The sequence below is a fragment of the Sparassis crispa genome (assembly GCF_003851025.1).
Source record: "Sparassis crispa DNA, contig_000012F, whole genome shotgun sequence".
In the NCBI taxonomy this organism is placed as follows: domain Eukaryota; kingdom Fungi; phylum Basidiomycota; class Agaricomycetes; order Polyporales; family Sparassidaceae; genus Sparassis; species Sparassis crispa.
Window position 1 is genome coordinate 920,149 of NW_020939759.1, and position 17,902 is coordinate 938,050.

Sequence of the window (17,902 nt, forward strand, 5' to 3'; positions counted from 1 at the left end):
AACTGCGTGCAAAAGGACTGAAGTGGAAGAATGGTGACCTCGCTACCTGCGTGACATGGTATGATCAGGGACAGATCCGGTGCGCAAAGCAACAGCTCTTACATCATTATTTCAATCGCCACTCCCCGATGTTCCTTTGCACGAGAAATGAAATTCGGCTGTCAATGCCACCTTGGTGAAATACCCTGACCTTTTCACGATAGTCACACTGATTGATGTTGACCACTTCAAATCATTACTGTATGATCACCCAAACCCTGATTTTGTCCGATCTGTGTGCCGTGGTTTGCGAGAAGGATTCTGGCCTTGGGCAGACACACATGCCGCTGTTTACCCGGAAATCTGGGATGAGAAACGGCCTGCCATATCGGATCCCAAAGCAATGCGGTTTCTCTGTGACCTTCGAGATACCGAGTTGGCGGCCAATCATTGGTCTAGAAGCTTTGGTACTTCATTACTGCCAGGCATGTATTCAATGCCAGTTCACGCAATACTGAAGCTGCACTCCGAGAAGATGCGACTCATTACTGACCAGAGTGCAGGACCGTACTCACTCAACTCCATGATCCACAGGGAGTCATTCCCCAAAACAGTGATGGATGGGATGTCCACCTTTGGCAGCATTTTGCGTCACCTTCATGCTCAGCCTGATGATTCCTCGCCACTTGTAGTTTGGAAATCTGATGTATCACAGGCATATCATCGGCTCCCAATGTCCCCCTATTGGCAGATAAAACAAGCTGTCTGCATTGAGGGGGCTTGCTATGTCGATCATTGCAATGTGATTGGTAATCAAGCATCGCTCTCCATCTGGGCTGCGTTCATTAGCCTTATGCTCTGGATTGCAAAATTCAAGTGCGATGTTGATCCCTCGAGTTGGGTTGATGATGTTTATGGTGTCAATAAGTGGAACAACCTTCGATACTATTCCAGGTGCCACAAATGGATGCCCACACAACAAGTGCGACTGCTCGAACTCTGGGATGAAATTGGCCTTTCGCACGACTCTCCCAAACAGCTTTGGGACACTGTCCTCCCACTTATCAGGGTTGATGTTGACCCGAATGCAATGACAGCTACACTGCCACCTGATGCCAAAACCCGACTGCTTGGCGAAATTGCACAATTCTGTGATGTCCCATCCGGGCACCACCGACGTACCCTTCATGAATTCTAATCATTTGCTGGCTACATAAACTGGGCTTTTAATGTATTTCCTCTCCTAAAGCCCGGGTTGTGCAATGTTTATGCCAAGATGTTGAACAAATCTCGTGTGCATGCAGGCATATTTGTCAACTCGGCTATCATCCATGACTTGCAATGGATGGCCCGACACATCGAGCAGTCCAATGGTGTTTTTTTTTGGGTTCCGAAGACTGGGGACCTGATGATGTCATGAAAGAGGACCCATCCCATGAGTGCGCCTTTGTAGATGCATCAGGCCTTGGTCTTGGCCTCTACTTTCTGTGGCAGAAACTCGGATTCTGGTCCAACTTACCGTGCAGTACACCGACGGGTGCCATATTTTGGTTTGAAGCGCTAGCAGCCTGCTCTGCTGTTCATGTTGCGGCATTCAACCTCTCCCCCCGCATCACTCGCTTCACTCTATTCTCTGACAATACGAACACAGTCACACTTTTTGACACCCTGCATGCCCTTTCAGCTTACAATTCAATTGCAAAATCTGTGGTTGATGCGCTTCTAGCAGAGGACATGCAGCTCCAAGTTGGGCATGTGTCGGGCAAAACAAATGGGGTTGTGGATGCTCTGTCCCGCCAATGCTTCGACGTTGTGCAGGTCCTGGTCCCTGACATCACCATACTCCCATTTTCACCCCCTCGAGATGCGCTGGGGGCAGACAAAAAATGATTCGATCAGCACGGCGGGCCAGACAACCCGCCCGAGTGGCATGGACAATGGAGCGCCTCATCCATGAACGCTCCATAGCACTGGCTCATGCCCTCAACCGTTCCACTAAAGGAACTTACTCATCAGCCCTCAATTCATATCTTAACTTTTGCAAATTGCACAACCTTCTCGTGGACCCTTCCGAAGAAACACTCAGCCTCTTCGCGGTCTACATGAGTCACCATATCAACCCGAGATCGGTGAATAACTACCTCTCTGGGATCTGTAGCGAACTCGAGCCTTTTTTCCCTGCTGTGCGAACCATTCGGGCCTCGATGCTGGTGCAGCGCACCATAAAGGGCTGCTTACATTTATATGGTCATGCAGTTGTCCGCAAGTGTGCGCTTACTTACTCCGACCTCAATCTTATCCATAATGCCCTCACCAAATCTCATCTACTTGACGATGAACTCTTCCTCACACAGCTGCTGACAGGTTTTCACATGCTCATGTGCCTTGGTGAACTTGTCTGGCCGGACAATACACAGCTCCGAGACCCTCGCTCCCTGGCACAGCGCCACCTTGTTCAATTTGATGAGTTCTCCTACTCTTTCCTACTCCCCACAAGCAAAAATGATTGCCTCTACGAGGGAAGCCGTATTCTCGTCAAACACTGTATGCATGTAGCCGATCCCTGGTCTTCATTTACCATTTACCTACATGCGCGTGACCGCCTTTTCCCCTGGCATCCCCATTTGTGGCTCCACTCTAATGGGTGACCCCCCACCCACGCTTGGTTCATCAGAAAGCTGCGTTCATTTTTTCCTACTGACATCGCAGGTCACTCCATGCGATCTGGAGGTGCAACATCTTTAGCCGAGTGCGGCATTTCCCCTACAGTCATATAAGCCACAGGCTGTTGGACTTCTGATGCCTGGGAAGCCTACATACGCAAGCACCCTGTCCTACTCCAAGCGTTTCTCTTTGATGGCCGTGCAGCACACGATCAACTTATCTGAAACTTCCCTTTCTCCTTCCATCTTCCGAATCATCTTCTTAGGACCTTTAGCATAGTTGAAGGGCGACAACATGGAATGTATTTCTCTGAGGGGCCTTGGTGGGCAGCAGCCATCACAGGTGCCTGTGACCGGCTAAATCTCATGCCATCCTCTTCACAGAGCACTGGAGATTAGTTGAGGTTAATAGTTTTTATTTAGCAAGCCTAATCAATGCAATGCCTGGGCCTGCTATGGCCGGCTTGCGCGCCCTCACCAAGGCGTGCCAAAAAACCAGCCGCCTCTGTCGGCAGTGGAACCTTCTCCACCCCGCACGGGCGGAGGAGTCTCAGCACTAGGACAGGGGATACATGCAATGGACAGACTGAGGAGGGGCTCACTGCCCTTTCTCCTGATGTCCACCTGGCTGCCCTCTAGGTATGCCTATTGCTGTTTCCCTGACCGTCCTTTCACAGCTGACAGACTCTGACTAATCTGTAGTATTTCGGCTGATCTACATTATTTCGCGCTACCCTCTGTCTCACCTCTTATGCACTACATTAGCCACTTATGTTACTCTCTGTAAAGCCATAGTCGAAGGAGCCCATTCAGCCAATATATACCCAAATGTCCATATAACCAAGGTGGAATATTTTGTGTAAATTTCCATAAAACCAAGTGTTGGCCAAGAATATAATATAGGATGGAGATATAGGGTTGGCCAAGATAAGTAGGCTATATAGGCTGAGTCGCATATTTGGGAGTTAGCCAAGGGAGGTGCAGTTTAAAGTCTATATAGGTTATCAGGCATTTTGGGGTCGGCCGCCATTTCTCTATATAGATTGTAGCTGAAATAGTGCCATTGGCCAAGAGTCATAAAATTCCAATCCTATATAGAGTTTGCAGACAGTTGGGCTTGTCCAAGTGGACCTATATAGAATCTTTGTGTAAATGTTCTACTTGGCCAAGGTACATGAAATTTTGATCCTATATAGCATTTCCTGAAATTTGGCTGTGGCCAAGGGTACCCTATATAGATTTTTGTGGAAATAGTGCCTGCGGCCAAGGGTTAAGAAATTTGCATTCTATATAGGATTGTCTGAAATTTGGCCTCAGCTACAGATATCCTATATAGTTCTTGTGGAAATGGTGGCCTCGGCCAGGAGTCATCAAATTTTAACCTATATAGAGAGATCTGAATTTTGGCCTTGGCTGAATATACACTATATAGTTCTTGCAGAAATGTTGGCCTTGGCCGAAGGTAGTAGAATTTCTATTCTATATAGGGTCTTCTGAAATATGGCATTGGCCAAGGATGCACTATATAGGGTTTTTGAAAATAATGGTCTCGGCCGAGACTCTTGAAATTTGTATCCTATATAGGATTCTCCACACTTTGGCTTCAGCCAAGTAGCATCTTTTATTTGTTTTGATCAGAAAAGGCAAAATTCTCTTCACACATAGGAGTTTTAAAGCTGGGGCCTTCACCAAGTGTATATATACAGGTTTCATCACATGTGATGCCATCAGCTATAATGAGCCAGGTCAGACCACCTTCAGGGTTTGTGTAGTAGTAGTTGGGCCATCCTTTGCTGTCACATTCTGAGACCAATATCCTTCATATCAAATGATTCAGAGCCACTGAATTTAATCTAAATACATATGATCAAATTTTTGACACTATGTTGAGCATATGAAGATGATGACCTTCTGTTGCCTCTGAACCTTCCAAGTCACATCCAGCTGATTTAGAAACTCGCTGCGGTCAATGTAATAGGCTCGAAGGTACTCCTTCACAAGATTGGTGATGGTATCATGCACAGGCAGTGAGCGCAGGTGCAGATGAACCAAAACCAAAGAGGAGGTATCCAACCTTGTGGTCAGTGCTATCTCAGGCTTGCCGACAATCCAAAGACCCTTCATCAATGGTACCCAAGATTTTTCAGCGGATGGGACACTATACAGACCCTGATATCCCTCAAATATCAGCTTTTGTGTGAGTAAAGAATTCATATTAAACCTACATGGTATACCTGCATTGCACCTCTGTCACGCTTTATGGTGCAGGTCAGACATTCAAACTGCATCTGCTCAGTCATATTCCACTGTCGGAGATCTGGAATGCAATGCAAGCAAACAGCTCTGCTGCAGTTTGGACAGTCACAGTCGACCAAGTTTCTGCCTTATTGCCAGAGAAAGCAATACTAGGTGCATGGTGTTAGCAAGATGCATATGTTGAAGAGAGAAACAACACCATATCACAGACTTCTATGCCATCTGGAAGATCTTGTGATGTTGATGCTTAGGAGGATGAGCAGAAGGAGGTATAGTTGGATTGGAGGTGAGTAAGCTGTTCTCATGTTCATGAACAGCAGCAGTAATAGACACTGCAGGATCACGTATGAGTTGACTGCTTCAGCATCGAGGGACATCCATTTTAGCAGCAGATGCACATTCTTTCGGCCTGTGTATGACTTCAACAAATGGGTGGCTCTGAAAACACGTGAGGGCAGAGCAGGAACACTTGCCTCATCCTCATCCTCATCCTTGGCCTCGGCCTTGCTCTCCTCCTCAACATCCTTCTCAACATCCTCCTTGATATCCTCCTCAACATTTGACACAGGCGCATAGCTTAGTGGCTGGTGGATTGTCTCCTTATGTTCCTCCTTGGTATTGTCCAATTTATCAATCTCCTTTGATTCATCATTGGACAGAGGTGGGCTACCGGTGTGATTGTGATTTACTAGAAATGTCTCACCTCTGTCCGAGTCATCATCCAGAAACTCCCCCTTCAACTGACCATCTTCATTGGCATCTTCATACAAACCTCTATACACAATGCTCCCCCTGTCATCTCTGCTTTCTCTCAACTGGAACTGCTTCTAATTATCCATGTCCTTCATCTCATCCACACTCAGAATCAATTGCGACATAGTATCTGCTTGGGGGGTTATGTGAGGTGTCAGCAAATGCAGGGTAGAGTCTGTCATCACAATATCAAATGAAATGTTGCTTACTTGACAAACATATTCACTATTAGAAATATGAAAACATACCTGGTCTGTCCTTTTGCAAAGGTCAGCCATGGTAGTAAGCTGGTGGCACAGATCTACAGTACGAGATGCCTCCTCCAATTGGCTGATCAGCCTGATCAAGATTGAAACCTTGATGCTGGTCCTGACTTGTACCCACAGATGCAGGATTCTCCGGGATTGAGTGCAGATTGAAGGTAGACTGCCTAACACCAGACTGCGGGGTATAGGCAGGGACACAGGTCTACCTTTATAGTACAAAGGCCTGACCCTGACTATACATACAGGTACATAGACCTGCATATAGTACAGGTCTATGAGGGTCACAGGTTTATAAAAGATAAACCTGTACTATGACCTGTACTATTACTATGTATGTACCTACGTGTAGTTTACTACACATCCTGGACATGTCTTCAAGTAAAGTAGTACTTAAGAGCAAAGTTTAACATGCAAAGTTTAAGTTTAAGTAGCTCTCTTACAGAATATATGTGTTAGCATTTGTGCTTTAATTAATTTAGTTTAATTTGAGTCTCACTCATATATTTATAAAAACTCCGCAGGTTTATATAGTCAGACCTCATATACCTATACTATGTGTACAGGTTTCACAGGTCCAACAAACTCATACCTGGACTATAACATTTACTATAACTATACTTGGACCTTTGCATAGTTTATTACACTACTATGTCCCTGCCTAGTGAGGTAGAGGTCTGACTGGCCGGCTGAGCAGACTGTGCGTGCTTCTCAGACTGGCTGTGCATGGTAGAATATATAAAAGTAGCCAAATAGAGGTGTGAGAATAAGCAGCAGAGGCACAGCAACAGAAATATAGCAGAGCAGAGACAGCAAGGATAGAGCAAGAGAGAGAGAGAGGGATAGATCAGATTACAGTGATTGCAATCAAAAGGACTTGTGCGCACGAACCCATTGAGATCACATGATATGCTTGGAGGGCTGGATGGAAAATTGGTCATTCCAAGGATTTTGTCTGCCGAAGGCGGGCCGAAAGTGCCAAGGGTGTTCTCAGGATAGCTGTCAGAAGCTACCAAGGAAACTCCTCGTGTGTACTCAATGCTGCGTCGTTCTCGTACTTTTTGCAACCCCCATTTTGCTTTGTATACTAGATGCACTCAGTAGTATACTGTGCTACACACTGGACTAGCAGAAATAGCACTGGGTCGTGCTTGGAACCTTACTTGGTATGTTTAAACTTGGTTACCATATGTGGACTCGCGAAGCCTCGCTAGTAAGTCAGATCATCGGTGAACGAACTTGCCATCATTCCAGCATCGCTTCCAGCACAGATCTACAATGAATATGATCCTGTACTCGGCAGTCAGATGTGAAGGATAGACGGTACTGTGTGCTGCACGCCACCGCAGACCAAGCCCATCTATGGTAATTACACCCCTGTTAGTAAGAGCTATGCCCCATTCTTCGCAGACAGCAATCAACCTCCTACTGTTATCCCAACATCTCTTACCATGTCGCATCCTTTGTCCAATGTGATACACAAACAGATTCTGTTCGCACTCACTGATCACTTTGATCGACATCGCCTTGAGAATGTCCTTTTTGCACCTACACAAAATGGGCACACAATCTGCTGCATTCACCTTAAAGTTGACCCGTCATCCAGCCTGTATTTGCAGTTCAAAAATGCGCCTGCGGGTATATTATTCGAAGTTGTCGGTCAAATTGCAGTGCAGGACTGCTATTTTACTGTGCGCGGAGATGGGTTTCAGTTCACTGAGGCTCACGATGGTCCCCCCCTTGTCTCATGCTGGATTGAACCATTGACCGACATCATGTCTTGCGTTCAGTGGAGAAAGGCTGTTTGTGCGATCAAAGTGATTGCCACTATTAATTCTGCACCTTGCGAGCTTCTTCATGCCACCCGTTACATCTGTACCGAACCAGCTCTGCCTACCTTGGTTGAACTGCAGGTCGGATGGCGCCCGAGAGTGGGAGAGGTGAGCAGAATACCTTGCATAGTACCGGAAAATTGACTGAAGCACCATGATGGGAAGTCAATTGTTGCCGACTTCCCACTTTTTAACCGTGCAGGCAATCACTTCATGCCTGCTTCTGTATCCGAAGTGCCATTTGGACGGCCCGTTCAAGCTCTTTTCACCATTGAGACTGCAGTGCAATCTCACAAGGAGTATTTGTATGCTCATTTAATTAGTGTCACCAAGCTCTAATGGTACTGTGGTGCACAGAATTTCTATCGCATGATGCCAGAAACAGTGAAAGTAACTTGCATGTACATTAGGTTAGTGGTAGCTATGTTACAAAATGTTAGCCGAGATTCCTGGAAGCTGGTGAGATAGTTACCGCTGTGTTGAAACACTCCGTCGTTCCAACAAGGAGTCGGGCCAGAAGAGATGCCCCTGAGCCTGCCACATTCACTCCTGTACCTCTATGTCGACCTTTGAGCCAAAGAGTGTGATCATGCAGTTGAGAAACTCGCTCCCACCTGGAGAGAAGAAAAGAAATCTAGAACAAGAATGAGAGAAGCAGGTTAGAGCTCTGCATTGATGGAAGCTCTTGTACTCACATGTATACAGGTCGGCAATCAAATTCAGGCCTGGAAAAGAGCACGAGCTTCTCAGTCTTACTCCACTGAGCAGCTGGAATGGGAAGCACATGTGGTGGAATATGTCAATTTTCTCTATGACCAGAGCAAGGTGCATGGCAATGCAAAGGCTCCCTCTACTGCAGACCGTAGTCTTCACAGAGACGTGCCACTCTACGGGCCTCGTTTCGTGCCGCCAATGTATCTGGAGCTATATAAGCGCAGTGTGACACCGGAGATTACACCTGAGACAGCATACCTGAAGCTGATAACTGTTGTCCATCCATTCTACTATCCGGAGATCACACAGTGCCCAAAGTGTGATTCGAGCGACATTAAATGGACCCAGTGGGCAGCAACAGGCCATTGTGAGGTGCATGGTCTCTTTCAGGAAGAAACTGCGATCGGATATCAGTTGCGATGCAAGGACTGCTTCGTGCATGCTGAAGCTGCTGGAGAAGGAGCTGAAGCTGCTGGAGAAGGAGCTGAAAATAGTGCTTCTGCTTCACGACAACAAGCCACATTTTTTGGCAGAGATGGGAGCATTGGGAAATACCCTGTATGTACCACGGTATCAGCCAAGGTGCTGTAGCATACTGATTGCGCTGTGCTCATACCAGCAAGCATTCCATACTGCCTCAAATGTTGTGCAGTAGCGAGGGACCTATTTGATCTTATTGTTGAGCTGCGGCCTTCGACTACAGCAGCTGGATTGGTGGAAAATGTCAAGTGTTCGTATCTTACAGCAGCACTGTCTCGTTGATTTAGTGAGCTGACACAGGTGATTGGACACTTCATCTGCTCGAATATCATCGGCGTAAACTCACCTATCTGTGGCACTTCCAGCTGTGACAGGCCGCCAAGAGTATGAGTTTAGTTTCACCACCACGGCTTTGCAAGTTCTTGAAACCAAATGACCAGATTGCAGGCTACTTTGACAAGTCCATCACGGATGATCTGATCACAGATGTATTCAACAAATTCAGTGAGAGAACACGCAAACCAGAGTCTGAAGCATACCTTCGCACTTTGAGTGGTTCGTATCCTTCACACACTCCCTATCCATTGGACTGATCTTCTTCAGCGACATCCATTTCCCTCGATAACACCTTCCGAGCTGCAGGCAAGGTGAGTATTGTGACGGTGATTGAGAAAAAACAGAACCGGATCAAGGTGATGAAGGGTGGGATCATTAGTGTGCTCAATGAAGTATCAGAGATCATATCCTGGGTACGCACCTCAATTGTTGACCCGGTCTCAGGCTAAAATGGTTCATGAAGTGCTTCTGTCAATCACAATCAACGTCAGAGATAACAGAAGTCTTGTTCGGCTTGAAGTGTCAGAACGAGTGCCTCAGCATGCTTGACCCAGTGCTGGCAGTCATTGACAATTGTTGTCACGTCCACGGTTCAATCAACAAACCATTTCCGCAGACTGAGGTGGTGCTGGATGTCTGGCATTTTATCGGCAGGTAATGTCGGGTCTCACACTTAATAATATGGTCAGTTGACTTTCGACACTCACAGATATCTTGCATGTATAACTGGCAGCACAAAGAACACACTACATGGTGCTGTAGCACAGGATCTTGTCAATTCAATCCTCAAGACTACAGCAGATAAGTACAACCATGCAGTATATTAGAATCAGCAACAGCAGGAACAGAAACTAATCGACACATATGAGAAATGGCAGAGGCATGGCGGCATCTAGAGTGCTGCGGCTACAAAGGCAGGTGCAATTTCAGATTCGCTAGCAGCAGTAGCTTACAAACATGCACCAGGCACATGAAGATCAGCTTGAACATGTCAGAAAAGGGTGCCTTACATGTACTCACCAGGATGTCGCCTCAGATGGAAGTCGAATTGAGGGCTCCCATAAGGGGTGGAACAGTCTTCAGAGATCCTATGCAAGTGGTCTCGAAGTTCTCACTGCTCTCGGACACGATCACGTCTTGCATCGCAATGTTCGTGTTGCGCAGAATGCAGATCATCGGGATTTATTCGTGGAGTCCACACATGGGTCACACCACCTTCGGTTAGTAGATGGGGTTGCAAGGTTGTGGAATGCCATGATCACCGATGAGGAAATTGTGAAAGTGCGCAACCTGCGGCCTTCGCCCATCCTTCAAAACATCGACAGTGGTGAAACGTTCGGACTTGTATGCGCGGAGTATGTAACGACATACCATAACATAACAGGCACAATCAAGGATGAACTCAAAGACAAGTTGCTCGATCTATCCCTGCATTCCGAAGCTGATGCAGACAGAATACTGCGCGAAGTCAACATTGATCCAATTTTGCATTCGCAGTCACCAAAAATTGACTCACTGAACAGTGCGGCAATACAACCTTCCATTGATCCCTCTCTTCTCGAGACCCCTCAAGCTTCTGCTCTTTCGAATGTCGCACAGCCATCAATTGCGTCCACATCAGCCTTATTGTCTCCTGTCAGACAGACTTTTAGGCCACCGACTGCACTCGATCTGGACAAGGATGGTATGGGCTAGGGTGAATATGCTGATGCTCGCTTATCTGGGGATATTTCGAGCCAACAGAAAGGAAAGGAAAGGGTGAGTCTTCTCGAGGCCCATGCACTGCTTTGAACCAGGCTACTTACTAGTAGAACACCTCACAGTCTCAAGCATCCTTACTACCAGATCCGCAGGCAGTAGATGTGGTTGCTGATGGTCTTGGCTCGGTAGAAGCGGTTAGCGCAGTCCAGAAGTGAAAGGCGGCCACAGTGGAGACAGATGGGACTGATCAGCAGGTGAACAGCACAGTGGGCCCAAAGAGTGGTCGCAAGAGCAAGAAGCAAAAGACCTCCAAGACACCAGCTGAGTCGACTGTCGCGGTAAGCTCCAGTGAAGCAGTTTCCAGGTCTTGACGCTCACATTAGCATGTAGAACCACAGTGCAGCCTCCACTAAGTCCACCAGCAAGAACATCCTGAATTCCACGCCAACCGTGTATCATCCATTTTTTGCACTGCAGCAGTTGTCAACATCAACAGCACATCCCTCCGCTGAGCTGACTACTCAATTTACCTCCACTGCCGAGTTGATGCAGGTGTGGGCCAACACATCTATGCTCCCCACTCTTCAGATCACGGGGCTGATGCGTGCGCAAAAAATCTTCTCAATTTCCACGGGCATCAATGTGAACTCGCTGAGTATTTCTTCTGACACAGAATTTTACCTTTTCATGGACATGAGAGCCGAGAAAAAGTGGGCCTCGTTCAACATGACTCCATGCAAGTGGGTGGAGGCAGCCGAAGCATACAACAGTCGTCTTGAAGCACTCAATTCAGCAAAGGGCCTCCCTACCGTGTGGAAGACCCCCCGTGCACTCATGGACAAGTTAGGCGAGCTTGAGCCAAAGATTTTGATTTGTATTGCCTCGAAGGACTACACCTGTATGTCTAATCACCTCACAGTGCTGTCATCTCAGCTCTGACACAGACACATCATTACCACAGCAAAGCGTTCAAATTCGGAGATGTTCTGGATGAAGCATTACTTGGCGGTCACTCTGCTCAAGACTCCTGAGCAAGGCGATGGGAAATGGGTGAGTACCGAGAATGCGAGATATTCGAAGTGTGAATACTTACTGATGGCTTGCGTGAAATCGACAGCGCAAGACGCATACCTGCACACGATGCAAGAGAATAATGTGGCCTGCTCAGGAAGGCTCGCGCGAGAATCATCGCAAGTCCTACTGCACGGATGGTGTCAGACAGACAGCTCGGAAGGTCCAGCGGCTTGTTGATGGCAAGACCGAGTCCATCATGGAGGAGCCTCCCAACTTCCCGCAGCCGCAGGGCATCTTCATGACTGGAACACACTTTCACCCTGTGATCTTCTTGAAGACGATCGAAGACATGTACGAGCAGCTTGTCGTGCAAGGTGGAAATGGTGGGGCCTTGTCAATGGAGTTCACCGCATTCACCACCCTGCTGGAGAAACGTCTCAAGATCCACTCGGATGGGATGGCCCTTTTCGAGCTCTATAGCTCCCTGGAGGTCGCATCCACATCGTCTGTCGCCAAAGCCATCGTCGAGTGCAACGAGGTCAAATATCTTCATGTTGACTGCTTATGCGATGAGCCGGAGACCCGCAATGCATGATGTCGACGTCCCGCCGCCACGCTTGCAGCCAGAGAAGGGGTTTATCGTGAATAAATTCTTTAATCACCTGTCCCGCGAGAGGGATTAATGTACCTTACTACATTCTCCAATAATGTTACTGTGCTGTGATATATGTGTGCGTCGATTTTCTGTGGCGTGTCGCCCGTTAGTTCTTCTGCTATGCCAGTGAAAACTTTGACTTGTCTCCTCTCGAACGCATCACGTGACCTCCGCGACCTCTCTCCCTGAGATTGGTCGAGGCCATTTAGGGTTAGGGTTCAAATTAGTCAGATTGGTCTTGGACCAATGTCAGACCAATATTGGTCGGTCCTTGGTATGGCGGTGTAGCCGGCTGGACTTTCTGAAATCTAGTGGACAGTGGCTGAAATTCGATCTGAGTCCGAAAAATTTCCAAATGTAGTAATATTTCAGCCACCAGTGTGCACCTTCTGCATATGGAAGGTGCTTAACGTGTCTGGTGTCTGGGGCACATGACCAAACAAACACGGCCAAATAGTTAGTTTTATGAGCTGGCGCAACTTGCTCTCTCTCTTTCTTCTCTACCACCACCATCCCCTTCTAGCAAGCCGGCCTCAAGTGGCTGAGCTTTATTGCTGCATGTTGTCATGGGCATGCAGTGTCAAAGCTCAGTTATTTGTGAGTGCCTTTGTATGGTAAGTGTTTCTTTTCCTGTAGACAGTATTATGTAATATGTGTGCTGGTGCGCACTTTACTGACTTCATCTCATGGCTGGTCTTTGGCCAGTCATGGGGTACATGTGGGTTTTGGGGGATTACACTGGGCATGCGATGACGAGTTGCAGAGGGCTCCATGTTCTGGGGGTGACCCACTCATGTCCCTTACCTGGTATTTGAGTTTTGGGGGATCACACTGGGCATGTGGCGATGAGCTGCAGAGGGCTCCATGTTCTGGGGGTGACCCACTCATGTCCCTTACCTGGTATTTGTGTTTTGGGGAATCACACTGGGCATGCAGCGACGAGCTGCAGAGGGCTCCGCATTGTGGGGGCAACCCACTTGCGTCTCTCACCTGGTATATGGGAATTGGGGGATTTTGCACTTTGGTGCCAATGCACTTCGGCGTGCCTGCGTCTAGGTGCATATGTGCTCTGCACATTACATTGTCGCCGGCCATCAGCCTTGTGCTGTGCGAGTCGTGCGTGGAGCCACCATTGGCCTGCTCCACAAGGTCAGTGTTTTTTACTTGTTTGTTTGTTTTTGCATGGTATGGTGGGAGTACAGGAAGTGTAAGGACAATGTGGTAAGTACTCCACTACACTTTATACTGATACTGACAACTGTTCTTCAGCATATAGTGGGTTTTATGGCAGTGGTGAAGATGAGGCCAAATCCTATAGTGGTTTGAAAGAACCGGTAAGTTTTTTTCCTTACACTTTGAAGAATACTGACCTTTTGATGTTTCCACAGCCTCTTACACATGTACTGAAAATTGATGATGGTCACTGCAGCGCGAGCAATGCAGCGCACAAGGTGAGCATTTTCTAACATTTTGCGATGGTTTTCTGACTTCCTTTTGGTGTTTTTCAGATTGTATTTGTACTTTTCTTGTAGTCTATCTTCTTTTTCTTTTCCCTGCTTTCTGGTGCTTGTGGTGAATGAGGGAGGGCCCACCCTCAGTCATCACAAGTTACCTTTTGTGTTTTCAATTTTTGTAGTTAGAAAAATTTGTAACACTTGAGTTTGTAACAATGAAGCATGAATAAGGCGAAGCCATGCCAGTACGCCAGGCGATGCACGGGCACTTCAGTCACGTGATCACATCACGCACCACCATGTGTACTTTTTGAACCCTTGGCCCATCTGCTACAACAGCATTCTCAGTACTTTCATCATTTCAAAGCCCTACTATCAACTATAGCTGGCAAAGCTCAAGAGTATGTGCTTTCTCCAAGTCAGATTTCATCTGATTGAGCAAACTGAACCATAGCTCTGAACTTCCAGACCCTTGTACCCCTGGAGGGTATCACTGCATATAGTATATATAATGTAAGCAGTAACTGTATGATGAATAAAGCCTAAGTACAGCCTAGATACAGCCTTAAATTATGTATTCAGAAGCTCCAAAGGGAAAAGAAGACTGTTACAAGCCTTAAACGTAATGTGCATAATGTCATTCCCTCAAATAAGGCAGATATTGAGAGGTATACCCTCAGGGTTTGGTACCCTTACCCATACCCTTACCCCTGGTGAAGGGTATGTACCCTTGGAGGGTAAGAGTAGAGGTACAGCTCAAAGTACCCAGGGGTATACCCCTGCTCTGCACTAGCCTGACGCCATGCTTCTTTAAGGTCCTGGAGGATACACTCGTTCAAATTTAAATAGCCAGTCACACACATTTATTGACTACTTTGCATACCTACCTTTGCAACTCGCAGACTATCTGACAATCATGTGACCATTGAATGCCTGTTGTGATTGAAGTGCAAACTCCTTCCACATTGCACCTTGCTTTGCTGCATAGGATGCATGATCACATAGACCTGCACTCACCGCCTCCATCTCCCCGGTCTGCCACTCATGCTGCTTGCGTTCAAACCACAGGACAGTCCATAACATCTCATATTACACCTTCAGTACCTCCTCCTTGTATCTTGTGTCTTGTGCCTTTGCTCTCAGCCAGTTAACTTAATTAACTGACATGGTAATTACAATCTGTGAATAAGTTTGACCAGGCATGAACAGATAGTCACTCACCCTCCTTCATCACTTAGGCTAGTGCAGAGCAGGGGTATGCATAACCCTCAAGGGTAAGGAGTAAGGGTATTGAAGGGTAAGGGTAGGGGTATGAACTTTCAGACTTGGAGGGTATCACTGCATATAGTATATATAATGTAAGCAGTAATTGTATGGTGACTAAAGCCTAAGTACAGCCTAGATACAGCCTTAAACTATGTTTACAGAAGCTTTAAAGGGAAAAGAAGAATATTACAAGCCTTAAACTTAATGTCTATAATGTTATTTCCTCAAGTAAGGCAGATATTGAGGGGTATACCCTCAGGGTTTGGTACCCTTACCCATACCCTTACCCCTGGTGAAGGGTATGTACCCTTAGAGGGTAAGGGTAGGGGTACAGCTCAAAGTTTCCAGGGGTATACCCCTGCTTTGCACTAGTGTCAGCAAGACCATTAAGTTTGGATGCCTTAGCCTGAAGCCCCATTTGTGTAGAAAGCTATACGGCCAAGGCCAAAGTGTGGAAAACTCTTTATAGAATGAAAATTTCTAGATCCTTGGCCAAAGCCACCATTTTCACAAAAACTATATAGGGCATTCTTGGCTAATGCCAAAGTTCAGAAGACCCTATATAGAATATAAATTTCAGAATGCTCAGCCAAGACCACCATTTCCATAAAAACTATATAGGATATTTTCAGCCACGACCAAATTTCAGACAATCCTATATAGGATTCCAATTTCTTGATCCTTGGCTGCAGGCATTATTTTCACAAAAATCTATATAGGGTACCCTTGGCTACAGCTAAATGTCAGGAAATGCTATATAGGATCAAAATTTCATGTACCTTGGCCAAGTAGAACATTTACACAAAGATTCTATATAGGTCCACTTGGCCAAACCCAACTGTCTGCAAACTCTATATAGGATTGGAATTTTATGACTCTTGGCCAATGGCACTATTTCAGCTACAATCTATATAGAGAAATGGCGGCCGACCCCAAAATGCCTGACAATCTATATAGACTTTAAACCGCACCTCCCTTGGCTAACTCCCAAATATGCGACTCAGCCTATATAGCCTACTTATCTTGGCCAACCCTATATCTCCATCCTATATTATATTCTTGGCCAACACTTGGTTTTATGGAAATTTACACAAAATATTCCACCTCAGTTATATGGACTTTTAGGTATATATTGGCTGATAGGTGTGGTCGAAGGGCGACGACGCGGAATGTATTTCTCCGGGGGCCTTGGTGGGCAGCAGCCACAGGTGCCCGCGACCGGCTAAATCTCGTGCCATCCTCTTCACAGAGCACCGGAGATTAGTCGGCAGTTTTCCCATGTATAGGGAGGATTCGGGTCAAATGTTCTAAGCGGCGGAAATTTGACCTGAGAAGATGTGCACCTACCCTGGATTTTTCCCTTATATGGGGGCTTAATTGGGGGCTGCCGACTTACAGGATTCGCCGAGTGAGTGGTAACCCATAGTACATTATTAATTATAGCCGACTCCATATAATATGGACCAATAAACTCAATAAATTCGATGGCACTTATGGGACGAAGATTACCAGTGCTAGCCTAGCTCGCAGCTACGCCCACTTCTATCCTGGGCGTTGAGGTGCCAGAGGTAGCAGGCTGAGCGGTTTCATCCAACTCCAATATTCGCAAAATAGGAGCAAAACTTCTCAGCTGCCCTGGGGCATAACGTTCGTAGCTTGGTTGCCGATCGTAAGCTATCTCGGCCGCTGCGATCTTGCAGTGACAGGAGAGGTAGATGAGCCCCTGCGGTTTCCTCGCGAAGTGCACAGATTATTACTTACCAAAATATCTGAAGTCAGCCCCTTGACGGGAGACGCTGATGAGCGAAAGCGGTGCATGCGATAAGTAGAATTTCCAAGCCATCCCAGAAAGATATCCGATGTGCACTGATGAATATCGTCAGCTGCAGCACCGCCGAAGTGAGACAGAACTGAACCATACATGGAAGTCTTGTTCGTATGGCCAGTCCTCGCTGCCCTTTTCGACCAATGGTTCGTCGTTCGTGAGACCGGGTTCCAGGATCGCTTCCAGAGGATGCTCGAATATGCGTGACACTTCGCTTTCTGATGCCTTGAGATCGTCAAGCACCGATATGTCGGTCAAGAGCGCCACGACGGGCGTCACCAGCAGTTTGCTGGAGGAGAGATAAGGCCTCATGACTGTCACCGTGTGCATATCGGGGCATTTCAACGGTAGAGCGACCTCCTCATAGGCTTCACGGTACTGTAGAGGGATACTTAATATAGTGACTGAGCATGCATTACTTTCCGACACCTACCGCAGTTTGTGTGACATCAACGTCGGTCTCGTCCACCTTCCCGCCAGGAAGAGCAGTTTGACCGGGGTGGGTGCGGAGAAGCTTTGATCGAGTGGTCAGTAACACCCTTAGCTTACCAGCTCTCTCGTATAGCAGTACAAGAACGGCTGCAAGGCGTGCAGTAGGGCGGTCTGACCTAAATGTCCGTTGGCGTGATTTATCTCAGAGGAGTGGGATACTGACGGACAGATCAACTCTTTCCGGCTCATGTACCGCCAGCCTTTCTATGCATTCTCGAG

General features: G+C 47.0%; 3 protein-coding genes across 3 annotated transcripts; 2 read left to right on the plus strand and 1 right to left on the minus strand.

Annotated features, from left to right (window-relative positions):
- Positions 1-10,530: 10,530 nt before the first annotated feature.
- SCP_1303120 (hypothetical protein) lies at positions 10,531-10,971 on the plus strand (the record flags this gene model as incomplete). Its single annotated transcript, XM_027763608.1, has 1 exon — positions 10,531-10,971. One exon carries the CDS (start codon positions 10,531-10,533, stop codon positions 10,969-10,971), a length of 441 nt encoding a protein of 146 aa, XP_027619409.1.
- A 576-nt stretch (positions 10,972-11,547) lies between these two features.
- SCP_1303130 (hypothetical protein) lies at positions 11,548-12,586 on the plus strand (the record flags this gene model as incomplete). Its single annotated transcript, XM_027763609.1, has 3 exons — positions 11,548-11,875; positions 11,939-12,027; positions 12,095-12,586. The coding sequence occupies 3 exons, from the start codon at positions 11,548-11,550 to the stop codon at positions 12,584-12,586; spliced, it is 909 nt and encodes a 302-aa protein (XP_027619410.1).
- Positions 12,587-16,885: 4,299 nt separating this feature from the next.
- On the minus strand, positions 16,886-17,872 carry SCP_1303140 (hypothetical protein; the record flags this gene model as incomplete). Its single annotated transcript, XM_027763610.1, has 5 exons — positions 16,886-17,059; positions 17,128-17,232; positions 17,288-17,569; positions 17,625-17,799; positions 17,847-17,872. The coding sequence occupies 5 exons, from the start codon at positions 17,870-17,872 to the stop codon at positions 16,886-16,888; spliced, it is 762 nt and encodes a 253-aa protein (XP_027619411.1).
- Between the last annotated feature and the right edge of the window lie 30 nt (positions 17,873-17,902).